At 45.6% G+C, this 13,771-nt stretch overlaps 2 protein-coding genes across 2 annotated transcripts; one reads left to right on the forward strand and one right to left on the reverse strand.

Moving 5' to 3' along the window:
- Nucleotides 1-707: 707 nt before the first annotated feature.
- LOC138355289 (involucrin-like) lies at nucleotides 708-2,579 on the forward strand. Its single transcript, XM_069310161.1, has 3 exons — nucleotides 708-757; nucleotides 1,023-1,080; nucleotides 2,025-2,579. Exons 1-3 carry the CDS (start codon nucleotides 708-710, stop codon nucleotides 2,577-2,579), a joined length of 663 nt encoding a protein of 220 aa, XP_069166262.1.
- Nucleotides 2,580-12,872: 10,293 nt separating this feature from the next.
- Nucleotides 12,873-13,286, reverse strand: LOC123753669 (uncharacterized). Its single transcript, XM_045735636.2, has one exon. It carries the CDS (start codon nucleotides 13,284-13,286, stop codon nucleotides 12,873-12,875), a length of 414 nt encoding a protein of 137 aa, XP_045591592.2.
- Between the last annotated feature and the right edge of the window lie 485 nt (nucleotides 13,287-13,771).

Here is a 13,771-nt window from a genome sequence, read left to right on the forward strand (position 1 = left end):
GCATCTAGCAGGCTGCTCAGGTCAGCATCTAACAGGCTGCTCAGATCAGCATCTAGCAGGCTGCTCAGGCCAGCATCTAGCAAGCTACTCAGGTCAGCATCTAGCAAGCTGCTCAGGTTGGCATCTAGCAGGCTGCTCAGGTCAGCATCTAACAGGCTGCTCAGGTCAGCATCTAGCAGGCTGCTCAGGTCAGCATCTGGCAGGCTGCTCAGGTCAGCATCTAGCAGGCTGCTCAGGTCAGCATCTGGCAGGCTGCTCAGGTCAGCATCTAGCAGGCTGCTCAGGTTGGCATCTAGCAGGCTGCTCAGGTCAGCATCTAGCAGGCTGCTCAGGTCAGCATCTAACAGGCTGCTCAGATCAGCATCTAGCAGGCTGCTCAGGCCAGCATCTAGCAAGCTGCTCAGGTCAGCATCTAGCAGGCTGCTCAGATCAGCATCTAACAAGCTGCTCAGGTCAGCATCTAACAAGCTGCTCAGGTCAGCATCTAGCAGGCTGCTCAGAAGGAGTTTTCTCAAGATGATCCAATCTACTTAAGATGACACTCTGTTCTGACTTTCAGATCTCTCAAATATTCCTGGAATATACCTGTAGGGGGTTCTGAGAGTTCTTCTACTCACTATAAGCTGGGAGTTGAGCCAGCTCACGTCTGGCGCTTGTGGTGACTTGGTCCAACAGGCTGATGCTTGGAGCGGTCATAGTGAATAGCAATGGACCTGTTTCGTCTGGCCTCTCCTCGTGGACTAGAAAAGATTTACAAGTGGGCTCTTTAAGGATATATTAATCCACAACTATTTTCGAAATATTAAGCTCTAGAAAGATCTAAAAAGCTGAAGATATTTCTTAAGATTAAGAAGCTAGAAATATCTTAGGTTAAGAAATATCTAAGCTCTGGAAGCTCTATTAATATTTATTTTACGATCCAATGAGCGCCGGGAACTCAGAGTAAGTACATAACATTTAGTAGTATTGAAGGTGAGGTTGTGTTTAACAATATGTATTTTTACATAATTGTATTCTCACAGTCGACTTGAGAATGGTCCAGGACGGACCGAAACGTCGTCGTCGTCCCTTCACTTTCTAGTATGTGGTCTGGTCAACATTCTATAAAACCATTTCGACTTTGGCTGGCGTGTTCGGGTCACAGCCGAGTGGTCCCGGGTTCAATTCCCACAGCAGGATAACGTCGTTTGGGCAATGTTCACCATTCACCTGATGCCTCTGCTCACCTAGTAGAAACCAACCCAAACAGCTTAGGTGTCCCCAATTACGGAAAACCCGGAAAATTAAAATAAAATAAAAATCTTTGATGAGAAAATTTCATATGAGGCAGCCAGACATTTTTTTTTGTTATTTTTTCACCAATGTATCAGGATAAAAAATAAAATATATTTGAATATTAAATACCATGTTTGACCATGGGCCTGGTGGCCTGGTGGATAGCGCGCAGGACTCGTAATTCTGTGGCGCGGGTTCGATTCCCGCACGAGGCAGAAACAAATGGGCAAAGTTTCTTTCACCCTATGCCCCTGTTACCTAGCAGTAAATAGGTACCTGGGTGTTAGTCAGCTGTCACGGGCTGCTTCCTGGGGGTGGAGGCCTGGTCGAGGACCGGGCCGCGGGGACACTAAAGCCCCGAAATCATCTCAAGATAACCTCAAGATAACCTCAAGATAACCCCCCCCATTTGTAGCGAGAAATTGTCATATATACGTTTTTTATTATTCCATTTCGCGTCACCCTTTGCGTACCTCAAAAAAAAATCATATGGGTAAGTATAAACAAAAAATTCAGCGATTACAGGACATTGCTTGACGCAAAACAAATGTTCTAAAATATTTTGGTGTGTACAACATTCACTCAGTGCTTTAGGGTCGTTATTGATAAGAAAACCGAGATACACATGATTGCAGAAACTGAATAATCTGGCAACTGATAAGGCAACGACAGCGTTGCAAGGGGGGAGGGGGGTGGAGGGGGAGGGGGTTAGCATGCAAGTTGAAAGTTAGAAATATGTAGTTCGTCAGTTAGAAGGCCAACTGGGTCAGTTAGAAGGCCAACTGGGCCAGCTAGAAGGCCAACTGGGTCAGCTAGAAGGCCAACTGGGTCAGCTAGAAGGCCAACTGGGTCAGCTAGAAGGCCAACTGGGTCAGCTAGAAGGCCAACTGGGTCAGCTAGAAGGCCAACTGAGTCAGCTAGAAGGCCAACTGGGTCAGCTAGAAGGCCAACTGGGTCAGCTAGAAGGCCAACTGAGTCAGCTAGAAGGCCAACTGGGTCAGCTAGAAGGCCAACTGGGTCAGCTAGAAGGCCAACTGGGTCAGCTAGAAGCCCAACTGGGCCAGCTAGAAGGCCAACTGGGTCAGCTAGAAGCCCAACTGGGTCAGCTAGAAGGCCAACTGGGTCAGCTAGAAGCCCAACTGGGCCAGCTAGAAGGCCAACTGGGTCAGCTAGAAGCCCAACTGGGCCAGCTAGAAGGCCAACTAGGTCAGCTAGAAGCCCAACTGGGTCAGCTAGAAGGCCAACTGGGCCAGCTAGAAGGCCAACTGGGCCAGCTAGAAACCCAGTCCACATCCTCTGCTTAAGTAATGTGTTTAGGGCAATGAATCTAGAGTTATCAGATGAGGACGAGGATAGTGGGATTGGGTGGGGGAGAGACTATCAGGATAGGGGGTAGGAAGGAGGGTTTTGGAGAAGGACTGGCTGGAAGTGGTGGGGGTGGATTCGTGGGGGAGTGGGGGGTTTGGGACGACTGTCAAAGCTTCTGAAATGACTTGTTGAACATTGACATTTGTTGCACAATAGGAGGACGAACCTCTATTCTGAGGTAAATGCTACTCACGTCACTTGTGGTTCCTCTATTGTAATGGGCTTATTGTCAGTAGATAGAGAGAGAGAGAGAGAGAGAGAGAGAGAGAGAGAGAGAGAGAGAGAGAGAGAGAGAGAGAGAGAGAGAGAGAGAGACAGAGAGAGAGAGAGAGAGAGAGAGAGAGAGAGAGAGAGAGAGAGAGAGAGAGAGAGAGAGAGAGAGAGAGAGAGAGAGAGAGAGACAGAGAGAGAGAGAGAGAGAGAGAGAGAGAGAGAGAGAGAGAGAGAGAGAGAGAGAGAGAGAGAGAGAGAGAGAGAGAGAGAGAGAGAGAGAGAGAGAGACAGAGAGAGAGAGAGAGAGAGAGAGAGAGAGAGAGAGAGAGAGAGAGAGAGAGAGAGAGAGAGAGAGAGAGAGAGAGAGAGAGAGAGAGAGAGAGAGAGAGAGAGAGAGAGAGAGAGAGAGAGAGAGAGAGAGAGAGAGAGAGAGAGAGAGACAGAGAGAGAGAGAGAGAGAGAGAGAGAGAGTGAGAGAGAGAGAGAGAGAGAGAGAGAGAGAGAGAGAGAGAGAGAGAGAGAGAGAGAGAGAGAGAGAGAGAGAGAGAGAGAGAGAGAGACAGAGAGAGAGAGAGAGAGAGAGAGAGAGTGAGAGAGAGAGAGTGAGAGAGAGAGAGAGAGAGAGAGAGAGAGAGACAGAGAGAGAGAGAGAGAGAGAGAGAGAGAGACAGAGAGAGAGAGAGAGAGAGAGAGAGAGAGAGATCCTTACTTGTTCTTAGCTCTTTGTTCTACCATGGTTGGGCTTCAGCTCTTGGGCTACCAATCGTCTGTAGTGCCAACTATCTCCGGGGCTTTTTAGTGTCCCCGCGGCCCGGTCCTTGACCAGGCCTCCACCCCCAGGAAGCAGCCCGTGACAGCTGACTAACACCCAGGTACCTATTTTACTGCTAGGTTACAGGGGCATAGGGTGAAAGAAACTCTGACCATTGTTTCTCATGGGAAGAGTCTTTCTTTCACCCTATGCCCCTGTTACCTAGCAGTAAAATAGGTACCTGGGTGTTAGTCAGCTGTTACGGGCTGCTTCCTGGGGGTGGAGGCCTGGTCGAGGACCGGGCCGCGGGGACACTAAAAAGCCCGAAATCATCTCAAGATAACCTCAAGATAACCTCGACAGTTGTGAGTCGTGTGTAAACAGTTTTTCATTCAACAAGCAGAGGGGGGGGGGGGAAGAGGGGGAGTTTGGTGGCTGGATTAATAAGCATTTGGCCTTTACTGATGAGGACGGGTTGTTAACAGCCAGGAACATCGTTATAAACCACTTCATTCACCCCAGATTGACGTCATGTCTCGTGAGATCTGCAGATTGGAGTCTTGACAGGATGGCAGATCCCGTCAAGGGGATCGGTCGTGAATCCCCCTTGACCGTCAAGGTCAAGGGGGATTCACGACCAAAGACCAAATTCACTCCCCCCAAAAAATCTACCATTTTACGGGTTATTCATGCCCGTGCCACCTCTTGTGGTGGCTTAATCTTCATCAATCAATCACCCCAGAAAGGTAAGTGGTAAATAATTATCAGGAGACAGCAAATAAAAAAAGAGTTACAGCCCCGCTCCTGTGCCGGGTAAGTCCACTACGGGCTCACCATAGCCCGTGCTACTTGGAACTTTTTGTCCTCAGGAGCTGAATCATTAAACAACAACAACAGCAAATAAAAGAAAGCTGGTCTTAGCCAGCTGGCAGGAGCCGGAAGTCGTCTGGTCCTTAACTACCTCTGAGAACAAGACCATAACTATGAGGCCAAGGAGCTGATTGACTGATTGATGAAGATTAAGCCACCCAAGAGGTGGCACGGGCATGAATAGCCCGTAAGTGGTGGCCCTTTTGAGCCATTACCAGTATCAAGAGCTGATACTGGAGATCTGTGGAGGTGCGACTGCACCCTGCGTGACGGGAGATGTATCCCGTCCCAAGGAGCTGGGATGGGACGGTGTGAAGTAGGAACGCTGCTCGACCCATTGCGGGCCCTTGGGGATTGAGCCCCGACTCTGCAAGAAGAAGTCTCTGCAAGATATATAGACCCATCTTCATGGTATATATATTCATATATATATATATATATATATATATATATATATATATATATATATATATATATATATATATATATATATATATATATATATGCAAACAAGCCTGAATGGTCCCCAGGACTATATACAACTGAAAACTCACACCCCAGAAGTGACTCGAACCCATACTCCCACAACTGGTATGTACAGGGACGCCTTAATCCGCTTGACCATCACGACCGGACATAAGGAAGTGATAGCCGAGGCTATATGAACCACTTCCCCGCCGGCACTCGGATGGTAATCTTGGGCATAGCATTTTATCAAATCACCTCATTCTTTGGGGCACACGTGAGGAACACAAATGCAAACAAGCCTGAATGGTCCCCAGGACTATATACAACTGAAAACTCACACCCCAGAAGTGACTCGAACCCATACTCCCACAACTGGTATGTACAGGGACGCCTTAATCCGCTTGACCATCACGACCGGACATAAGGAAGTGATAGCCGAGGCTATATGAACCACTTCCCCGCCGGCACTCGGATGGTAATCTTGGGCATAGCATTTTATCAAATCACCTCATTCTTTGGGGCACACGTGAGGAACACAAATGCAAACAAGCCTGAATGGTCCCCAGGACTATATACAACTGAAAACTCACACCCCAGAAGTGACTCGAACCCATACTCCCACAACTGGTATGTACAGGGACGCCTTAATCCGCTTGACCATCACGACCGGACATAAGGAAGTGATAGCCGAGGCTATATGAACCACTTCCCCGCCGGCACTCGGATGGTAATCTTGGGCATAGCATAGCAACTCACTTCTGGGGTGTGAGTTTTCAGTTGTATATAGTCCTGGGGACCATTCAGGCTTGTTTGCATTTGTGTTCCTCACGTGTGCCCCAAAGAATGAGGTGATTTGATAAAATGCTATGCCCAAGATTACCATCCGAGTGCCGGCGGGGAAGTGGTTCATATAGCCTCGGCTATCACTTCCTTATGTCCGGTCGTGATGGTCAAGCGGATTAAGGCGTCCCTGTACATACCAGTTGTGGGAGTATGGGTTCGAGTCACTTCTGGGGTGTGAGTTTTCAGTTGTATATAGTCCTGGGGACCATTCAGGCTTGTTTGCATTTGTGTTCCTCACGTGTGCCCCAAAGAATGAGGTGATTTGATAAAATGCTATGCCCAAGATTACCATCCGAGTGCCGGCGGGGAAGTGGTTCATATAGCCTCGGCTATCACTTCCTTATGTCCGGTCGTGATGGTCAAGCGGATTAAGGCGTCCCTGTACATACCAGTTGTGGGAGTATGGGTTCGAGTCACTTCTGGGGTGTGAGTTTTCAGTTGTATATAGTCCTGGGGACCATTCAGGCTTGTTTGCATTTGTGTTCCTCACGTGTGCCCCAAAGAATGAGGTGATTTGATAAAATGCTATGCCCAAGATTACCATCCGAGTGCCGGCGGGGAAGTGGTTCATATAGCCTCGGCTATCACTTCCTTATGTCCGGTCGTGATGGTCAAGCGGATTAAGGCGTCCCTGTACATACCAGTTGTGGGAGTATGGGTTCGAGTCACTTCTGGGGTGTGAGTTTTCAGTTATATATATATATATATATATATATATATATATATATATATATATATATATATATATATATATATGCAATTGACGATCACAAAACACTGATCATTTTTATTATTTATTTTATCGTCAGTCTGGTATTGACAAAGGCTTTAACAAAGCCGAAACGTTCACCTCATTTCATATTTCTCTGTGGATTTTCCGCATATATATATATATATATATATATATATATTAAATTTGACCGAAAAAGTAAGATTAATAATTCTAACACGAATTTTCTCAATATTTTTCAATATTTTTGAAAAATCAATTCTCCAAAATTCATTTTTATTTTGGAGAATTGATTTTTCAGTTACCATCAACAGTGAAAAGAAATATAAGAAATATTGAGAAAATTCGTGTTAGGATTATTAATCTTACTTTTTCGGTGAAATTTAATATATATATATATATATATATATATATATATATATATATATATATATATATATATATATATATATTAGTATATTTTGGTAGCAGTCTTTCCTGTAGACATATATTATTAAATATGACCGGAGATCGGAGATGCGTAAGTTCTATTCAGTTGTGTATTTGTAAACTAAAGTCTTTGAAAATGTAATAAGTTTTACGAAACGCGCTCGTGTCGCGTCAGACTAGAAATAAAAATGAATTTTGGAGAATTGATTTTTGATTTACCTCCAACAGTGAAAAGAAATGTACGAAAGATTGAGAAAATTCGTGTTAGAATTATTAATTTTACTTTTTTCGGTCATATTTAATAATATATATATATATATATATATATATATATATACCCTGTGAGTTTACTCTTGTCGTGGACTGTGTTCAGGACTGGAGTATACTCGCTGGTTGGGCAGTAAACTATTGTGGAGGCCTTAGTAACCTTCCCGCGGTTTTGAGAGGCCCTTAAAAGCCCAATCACCAAGCCGAACTAGCGGAGGCAAAGCTTGTATACATCTTAATCTCACCAGTCACGCGCCGCCCAGATAAACCCCCCCTCCTCCACCCCCCTAGACCCCCCAAACCCCCCCTCTAACCCCTTCACCTCCCCCCACCCCCAAAGTGGTCCCTGCAATCATCCTGTTCAACAATGGCTGATTCGCCAGTCAGATGCGGCAAATTACACGACCAGCATGTGTCATTTGAACCGGCACTTCCAACAGTCTCTTAACCAAAGCGAACGACCAGCCACCCATAACGACCTACTATATACACACACATATATACATATATATGTATATATATGTATAGCCATGCAATTGACGATCACAAAACACTGATCATTTTATGCGGAAAATCCACAGAGAAATAGGAAAGAAAATGAACGTTTCGGCCTATTAAAGCCGTTGTCAACACCAGAGAGTCTGGCTTTAACAGGCCGAAACGTCCACTTTCTTTCGTATATATCTGTGGATTTTCCGCATATATATAGTCATATAACGACCGGGCATCGTTCTTCTTCTTCTCCTGTCTCTTGGCGTTCTTTTTCCCATTCTCTCGCTAAATTCCTGTTTGACCTGGGGCCAGATTCACGAAGTAGTTACGCAAGTACTTACGAACCTGTACATCTTTCCTCAATCTTTGACGGCTTTGGTTACATTTATTAAACAGTTTACAAGCGTGAAAACTTGCCCAATCAACTGTTGTTATTGTTATAAACAGCCTCCTGGTGCTTCGGAGCTCATTAGCTGTTTAATAATTGTAAACAAAGCCGCCAATGATTGAGAAAAAGATGTACTACAGGTTCGTAAATGCTGGCGTAACTGGTTCGTGAATCTCGCCACAGAGTGGCCAGTGGGCCTTCACCTCTGTTGGTATATTTTCCTGTTATTTCGCGTTAATTCCTGTAGAGGTGGAGGCTGGACGGTTCCCACAGAGGGAGTTCCTTCTGTCATTAAACGATCTAATTCGCGTCATTATATCTGTGTGTGTGGAACATGAAAAGGAGAAAAACGGATATGTGCTTGGATTCTCTGACGGGATGTGGGATCTGGGAGGATGTGGGAGGATGTGGGATGTGTCAGTGTGAGAGAGGGGGGGTGTAGGATGGGAGGGGGGGGAGGATGGTACTTTAGCAGATCAATAAAGACCTTTCAGTTTCACATGGAAACTGAAATTCTTAGACTCCCCGAAACTTAGCCAAGTTATTCTTCCCATGGAACTAAATTCTGTGATTTTTCTTCTCGTTTTAAACCGGTGTAATTAGATGCGGTGTAGATCTAGTTAACGAGGACACTTAATTGGCTTGTTAGCCCGTAACAAGCACAAGTAATTGGCCATCCGTCGAACCATCGTCTCACAAGAGGCATTATTCACTATCCAAGAAAAATGGAGACTCCAAAATAATGTCCTTTGTCTCCTATATGACAAATAAAGAGTCTTTTGTGCCTTAGCCCAAGCACATCAGCCAATAAGGCTCAGCTTACAACCATCCTGAGTTCTGATTGGCTAGCGGTGCATAATAAAAAAAAGGGTTTGAAATTCCTCATCTAGAAATGGCGACAAAGTGGACTGATTTTTTTCCCTTCTCTTGCGGGCGATTTTGACCCTTAAGAGTAGGGGTGATAGAGGCCAATAATCCCCCTCGAACCCAGACGGATTCACAACCAATCCTTTTGACTTCGTTCTGTACCCCCTTGACATTAGTCACTGCACGCTGCCTATTGAAATATGTCCCGTTTGACTGACAGCCAGAGAATAATGGCCGATTGAGATAATGGGCAGTCAGAACAGCAATGCCTTTGCGCGTTCGGAACCCTGAACGACAATTGTAACCTAAGCTTAGGCTACAATGAACGACACAGTTGTAAGTTTAGCCTAAATACTCCCTCTCACCAACCTCAAACCTCAACCCAAAGACAACCACACTGAACCCTAAACCCCAATTTTAACCAAACTGTAACTCCGAGAATACAAAACAAACCAATCAAATCAGTCCACGGGTCGAAATCAAGTCGAAGAGAATCGTAGAAATTGTCGTAAACACAGGCTACACCGCCCCTTAAGTCGAGCAAATGACCAAGGCGAATCAGAATACAAGACGATTGCATGTAGACTACACCCGATACAGTAACACCCAGGAACTGTATCCTCCGCTACACTCTTCCCCCGTCTTGAGAGAAGGGGGGAGAGGGGAAGGTGGTGATAAACGAGGAGGCAGGAAAGGAGCCAAGGAGGAGAATTAGAAAAAAATATTGTGGAATGAAGGTAATAGAGTGTACCGATAGATGGCGTGGATGAGATTGAGGAGAATGGAGATGGAACGCGATATAAAGTGATATTCCAAGTAAATATATAATATAGGAGTTTTTAAGCCTGTTAGAATAAGAGAGCGAGAGAGAGAGAGAGAGAGAGAGAGAGAGAGAGAGAGAGAGAGAGAGAGAGAGAGAGAGAGAGAGAGAGAGAGAGAGAGAGAGAGAGAGAGAGAGAGAGAGAGAGACAGACAGGCAGAGACAGAGACAGACAGACAGACAGACAGACAGAGACAGAGACAGAGAGACAGAGAGAGACAGACAGACAGACAGACAGACAGACAGACAGACAGATGAAGCTTAGACAGAAACACAGCTTAGACAGAGACACAGCTTAGACAGAGACACAGCTTAGACAGACACACAGCTTAGACAGAGACACAGCTTAGACAGAGACACAGCTTAGACAGAGACACACAGCTTAGACAGAGACACAGCTTAGACAGAGACACAGCTTAGACAGAGACACAGCTTAGACAGAGACACAGCTTAGACAGAGACACAGCTTAGACAGAGACACAGCTTAGACAGAGACACACAGCTTAGACAGAGACACAGCTTAGACAGAGACACACAGCTTAGACAGAGACACAGCTTAGACATAGACACAGCTTAGACAGAGACACAGCTTAGACAGAGACACACAGCTTAGACAGAGACACAGCTTAGACAGAGACACAGCTTAGACAGAGACACAGCTTAGACAGAGACACAGCTTAGACAGAGACACAGCTTAGACAGACACACAGCTTAGACAGACACACAGCTTAGACAGAGACACAGCTTAGACAGAGACACAGCTTAGACAGAGACACAGCTTAGACAGAGACACACAGCTTAGACAGAGACACAGCTTAGACAGAGACACAGCTTAGACAGAGACACAGCTTAGACAGAGACACAGCTTAGACAGAGACACACAGCTTAGACAGAGACACAGCTTAGACAGAGACACACAGCTTAGACAGAGACACACAGCTTAGACAGAGACACACAGCTTAGACAGAGACACAGCTTAGACAGAGACACAGCTTAGACAGAGACACACAGCTTAGACAGAGACACAGCTTAGACAGAAACGAAGAGCCATCAGACAGAGCCACATAGAGCTTCCCCTCCTCCCCCTCCCCCCTCATCCGCTCCTCCTACACACTATACATCACACTTAAACTCTACTTAAACTCTACTTAAGCTCTACTTAAGCTCTACTTAAGCTCTACTTAAGCTTTACTCAAACAATCCCACATAACACGTCCTTGAATACGAAGCGGGAGACGTGACCCTTTGACCCCCCCCCTCACACGCGTCACCAAAGTTCAAAGTTCACGATTGTTCTCTCAGATGACGCAAAGTGTGACTGGAGTTTACCACTATAGTGAGTGTTGCTTGACGCAAGCGTGAGTTGTGGTTTGACGCAAGCATGAGTCAATCAGGATGGGATTTGACCCCCTGAATCAAATTCTAGATGGGATATGAGGACGAGGAGCTGGGATATGAGGACAGGGAAGCTGGGATATGAGGACAAAGAGCTGGGATATGAGGACAAGGAGCTGGGATATAAGGACAAAGAACTGGGATATGAGGACAAAGAACTGGGATATGAGGACAAGGAGCTGGGATATGAGGACAAAGAGCTGGGATATGAGGACAAAGAAACTGGGATATGAGAACAAATTAAAACACCGCCTTCCTGTCCCTCCCCAGTTCGACTCCCTCCATACAGCCAGACTGAATCAACACCATCAGTAACACCACAACCACGAATGCCAAATGCGAACACCAAATGACCAATTGAACACAGGGAGAACAGCAAAAACACCAATAATAACATATTGCCTCCCATCTCTACTACACAGAAGACGGCGAGAAGCAGCGACAACAACGCGAACAGGTCAGAGAGAGACAGAGAGAGACAGAGAGAGACAGAGAGACAGAGAGAGACAGAGAGACAGAGAGAGACAGAGAGACAGAGAGACAGAGAGAGACAGAGAGAGACAGAGAGACAGAGAGAGACAGAGAGACAGAGAGAGACAGAGAGACAGAGAGACAGATAGAGACAGAGAGACAGAGAGACAGACTGACAGAGAGAGACAGAGAGACAGAGAGAGACAGAGAGAGACAGAGAGACAGAGAGAGACAGAGAGACAGAGAGATAGAGACAGAGAGAGACAGAGAGACAGAGAGACAGAGAGACAGAGAGAGACAGAGAGACAGAGAGACAGACTGACAGGGTAGATAAGGAGACAGATATACGGATTTGCGAGGAGTGTGTGTGACGGGCATGACAAGGGGAGGGGGGGAAGGGGAGGGGGGGAGGGGAGGGGGGAGGGGGGAAAAGGGGGGAATGGGGGGGGGGGAATTGGGACCACGTGAACCATTACAGGTCGTTACATAGGCTAGTTAGCGTCGATTGTTTACCTGTGATGACGTTACGATAAGGGGTCTCTTCCCCCCCCCCCCCACCAAAAAGCCTTATGGGGGGTCTAGTTCTTCCCCCATCCCCCCTTCCCCCCCCCTCCTTCCCCCCCAAGTCACCATCACTGTACCGTAACAGCCTGTAACCACCCCCCCCCCCCCCGCCCCCCCCATATCCGCTGTAACCAATCCCTTTCAGATGTAGTCATTATATTCCTGTATTAATAGTGAATCAGAAGAGGTGAAATCAGCCAATCAACGCGAAGATGGACAAAAAATAATGAAAATACCCCCCCCCTTTGCAACTTCTGGGTTACAGCTGAGAGTACACCTGTAACCGATTCAGTACAGCTTGCAATGGTTAGACGTGGTGAGTTTAGCTTACAATCATGCAGGTTAGCGGAAGAGCCACTGTGCAACTGGCCAGCCATCACAGTGAGGTGATATGATATCTCGGTTTGGGCAAATTTTTGGACACAATTAGGTTAGGTTATTGGACAAAAAGCTGTTAGGTCATTGGACAAAAAGCTGTTAGGTTATTGGACAAAAAGCTGTTAGGTTATTGGACAAAAAGCTGTTAGGTTATTGGACAAAAAGCTGTTAGGTCATTGGACAAAAAGCTGTTAGGTCATTGGACAAAAAGCTGTTAGGTTATTGGACAAAAAGCTGTTAGGTTATTGGACAAAAAGCTGTTAGGTTATTGGACAAAAAGCTGTTAGGTTATTGGACAAAAAGCTGTTAGGTCATTGGACAAAAGACAGAGACGAGTACCCAACTCCAGATACACATCCCAATCAGAAACATCCCAGTCAGAAACATCCCAATCAGAAACATCCCAGTCAGAAACATCACAATCAGAAACATCCCAGTCAGAAACATCACAATCAGAAACATCCCAGTCAGAAACATCCCAGTCAGAAACATCCCAGTCAGAAACATCACAATCAGAAACATCCCAGTCAGAAAGATCCCAGTCAGAAACATCCCAGTCAGAAACATCACAATCAGAAACATCCCAGTCAGAAACATCACAATCAGAAACATCCCAGTCAGAAACATCACAATCAGAAACATCACAATCAGAAACATTACAATCAGAAACATTCTTGTTCCTTATACCTCTAAGCATTATCATATCATGTCAACAATTCCTAAGAATGTCTCGGCTGCGTGAAGACAGTCTTGGTACATAGTCGACAACGCAACCCAAGTAAATGTATGTCTTGAAAATGTATATGTATAGGCACCAAATGTGTAATTATACATTTGGTGGCTGTATATACAACCCCCCCCCCCTCCCATACATAACCTATGGAGTGAACACATACTCACTAGCACACACACATACGAACCACATCACACACACACACACACAAACACACACACAGACATACATATAAGCAAACACATGCATACACACAAATATATACATACAAACACATATATACACAACACCTACAGAAGCACACACACTAATGCAAATGCATTGATGGAAATACACTCATGGAATGTATTAGGCGGAGAATACATGGAATGTATTAGGTGTATGTGGTGGAGGCTGACTCCATACGCAATTTCAAATGTAGATATGATAGAGCCCAGTAGGCTCAGGAA

Source organism: Procambarus clarkii, chromosome 66, assembly GCF_040958095.1.
Source record: "Procambarus clarkii isolate CNS0578487 chromosome 66, FALCON_Pclarkii_2.0, whole genome shotgun sequence".
NCBI classification, from domain to species: Eukaryota; Metazoa; Arthropoda; class Malacostraca; order Decapoda; family Cambaridae; genus Procambarus; species Procambarus clarkii.

Bases quoted from the DNA above. Each gene is read 5' to 3' on its own strand.
- LOC138355289 (XM_069310161.1), top strand. From the start codon at position 708: ATGGACCTGTTTCGTCTGGCCTCTCCTCGTGGACTAGAAAAGATTTAC. The intron at 758-1,022 runs GTGGGCTCTTTA...GTATTCTCACAG, and splicing joins GGACTAGAAAAGATTTACAA to TCGACTTGAGAATGGTCCAG. The intron at 1,081-2,024 runs GTATGTGGTCTG...GTAGTTCGTCAG, and splicing joins CGTCGTCCCTTCACTTTCTA to TTAGAAGGCCAACTGGGTCA.
- LOC123753669 (XM_045735636.2), bottom strand. From the start codon at position 13,286: ATGCTTAGAGGTATAAGGAACAAGAATGTTTCTGATTGTAATGTTTCT.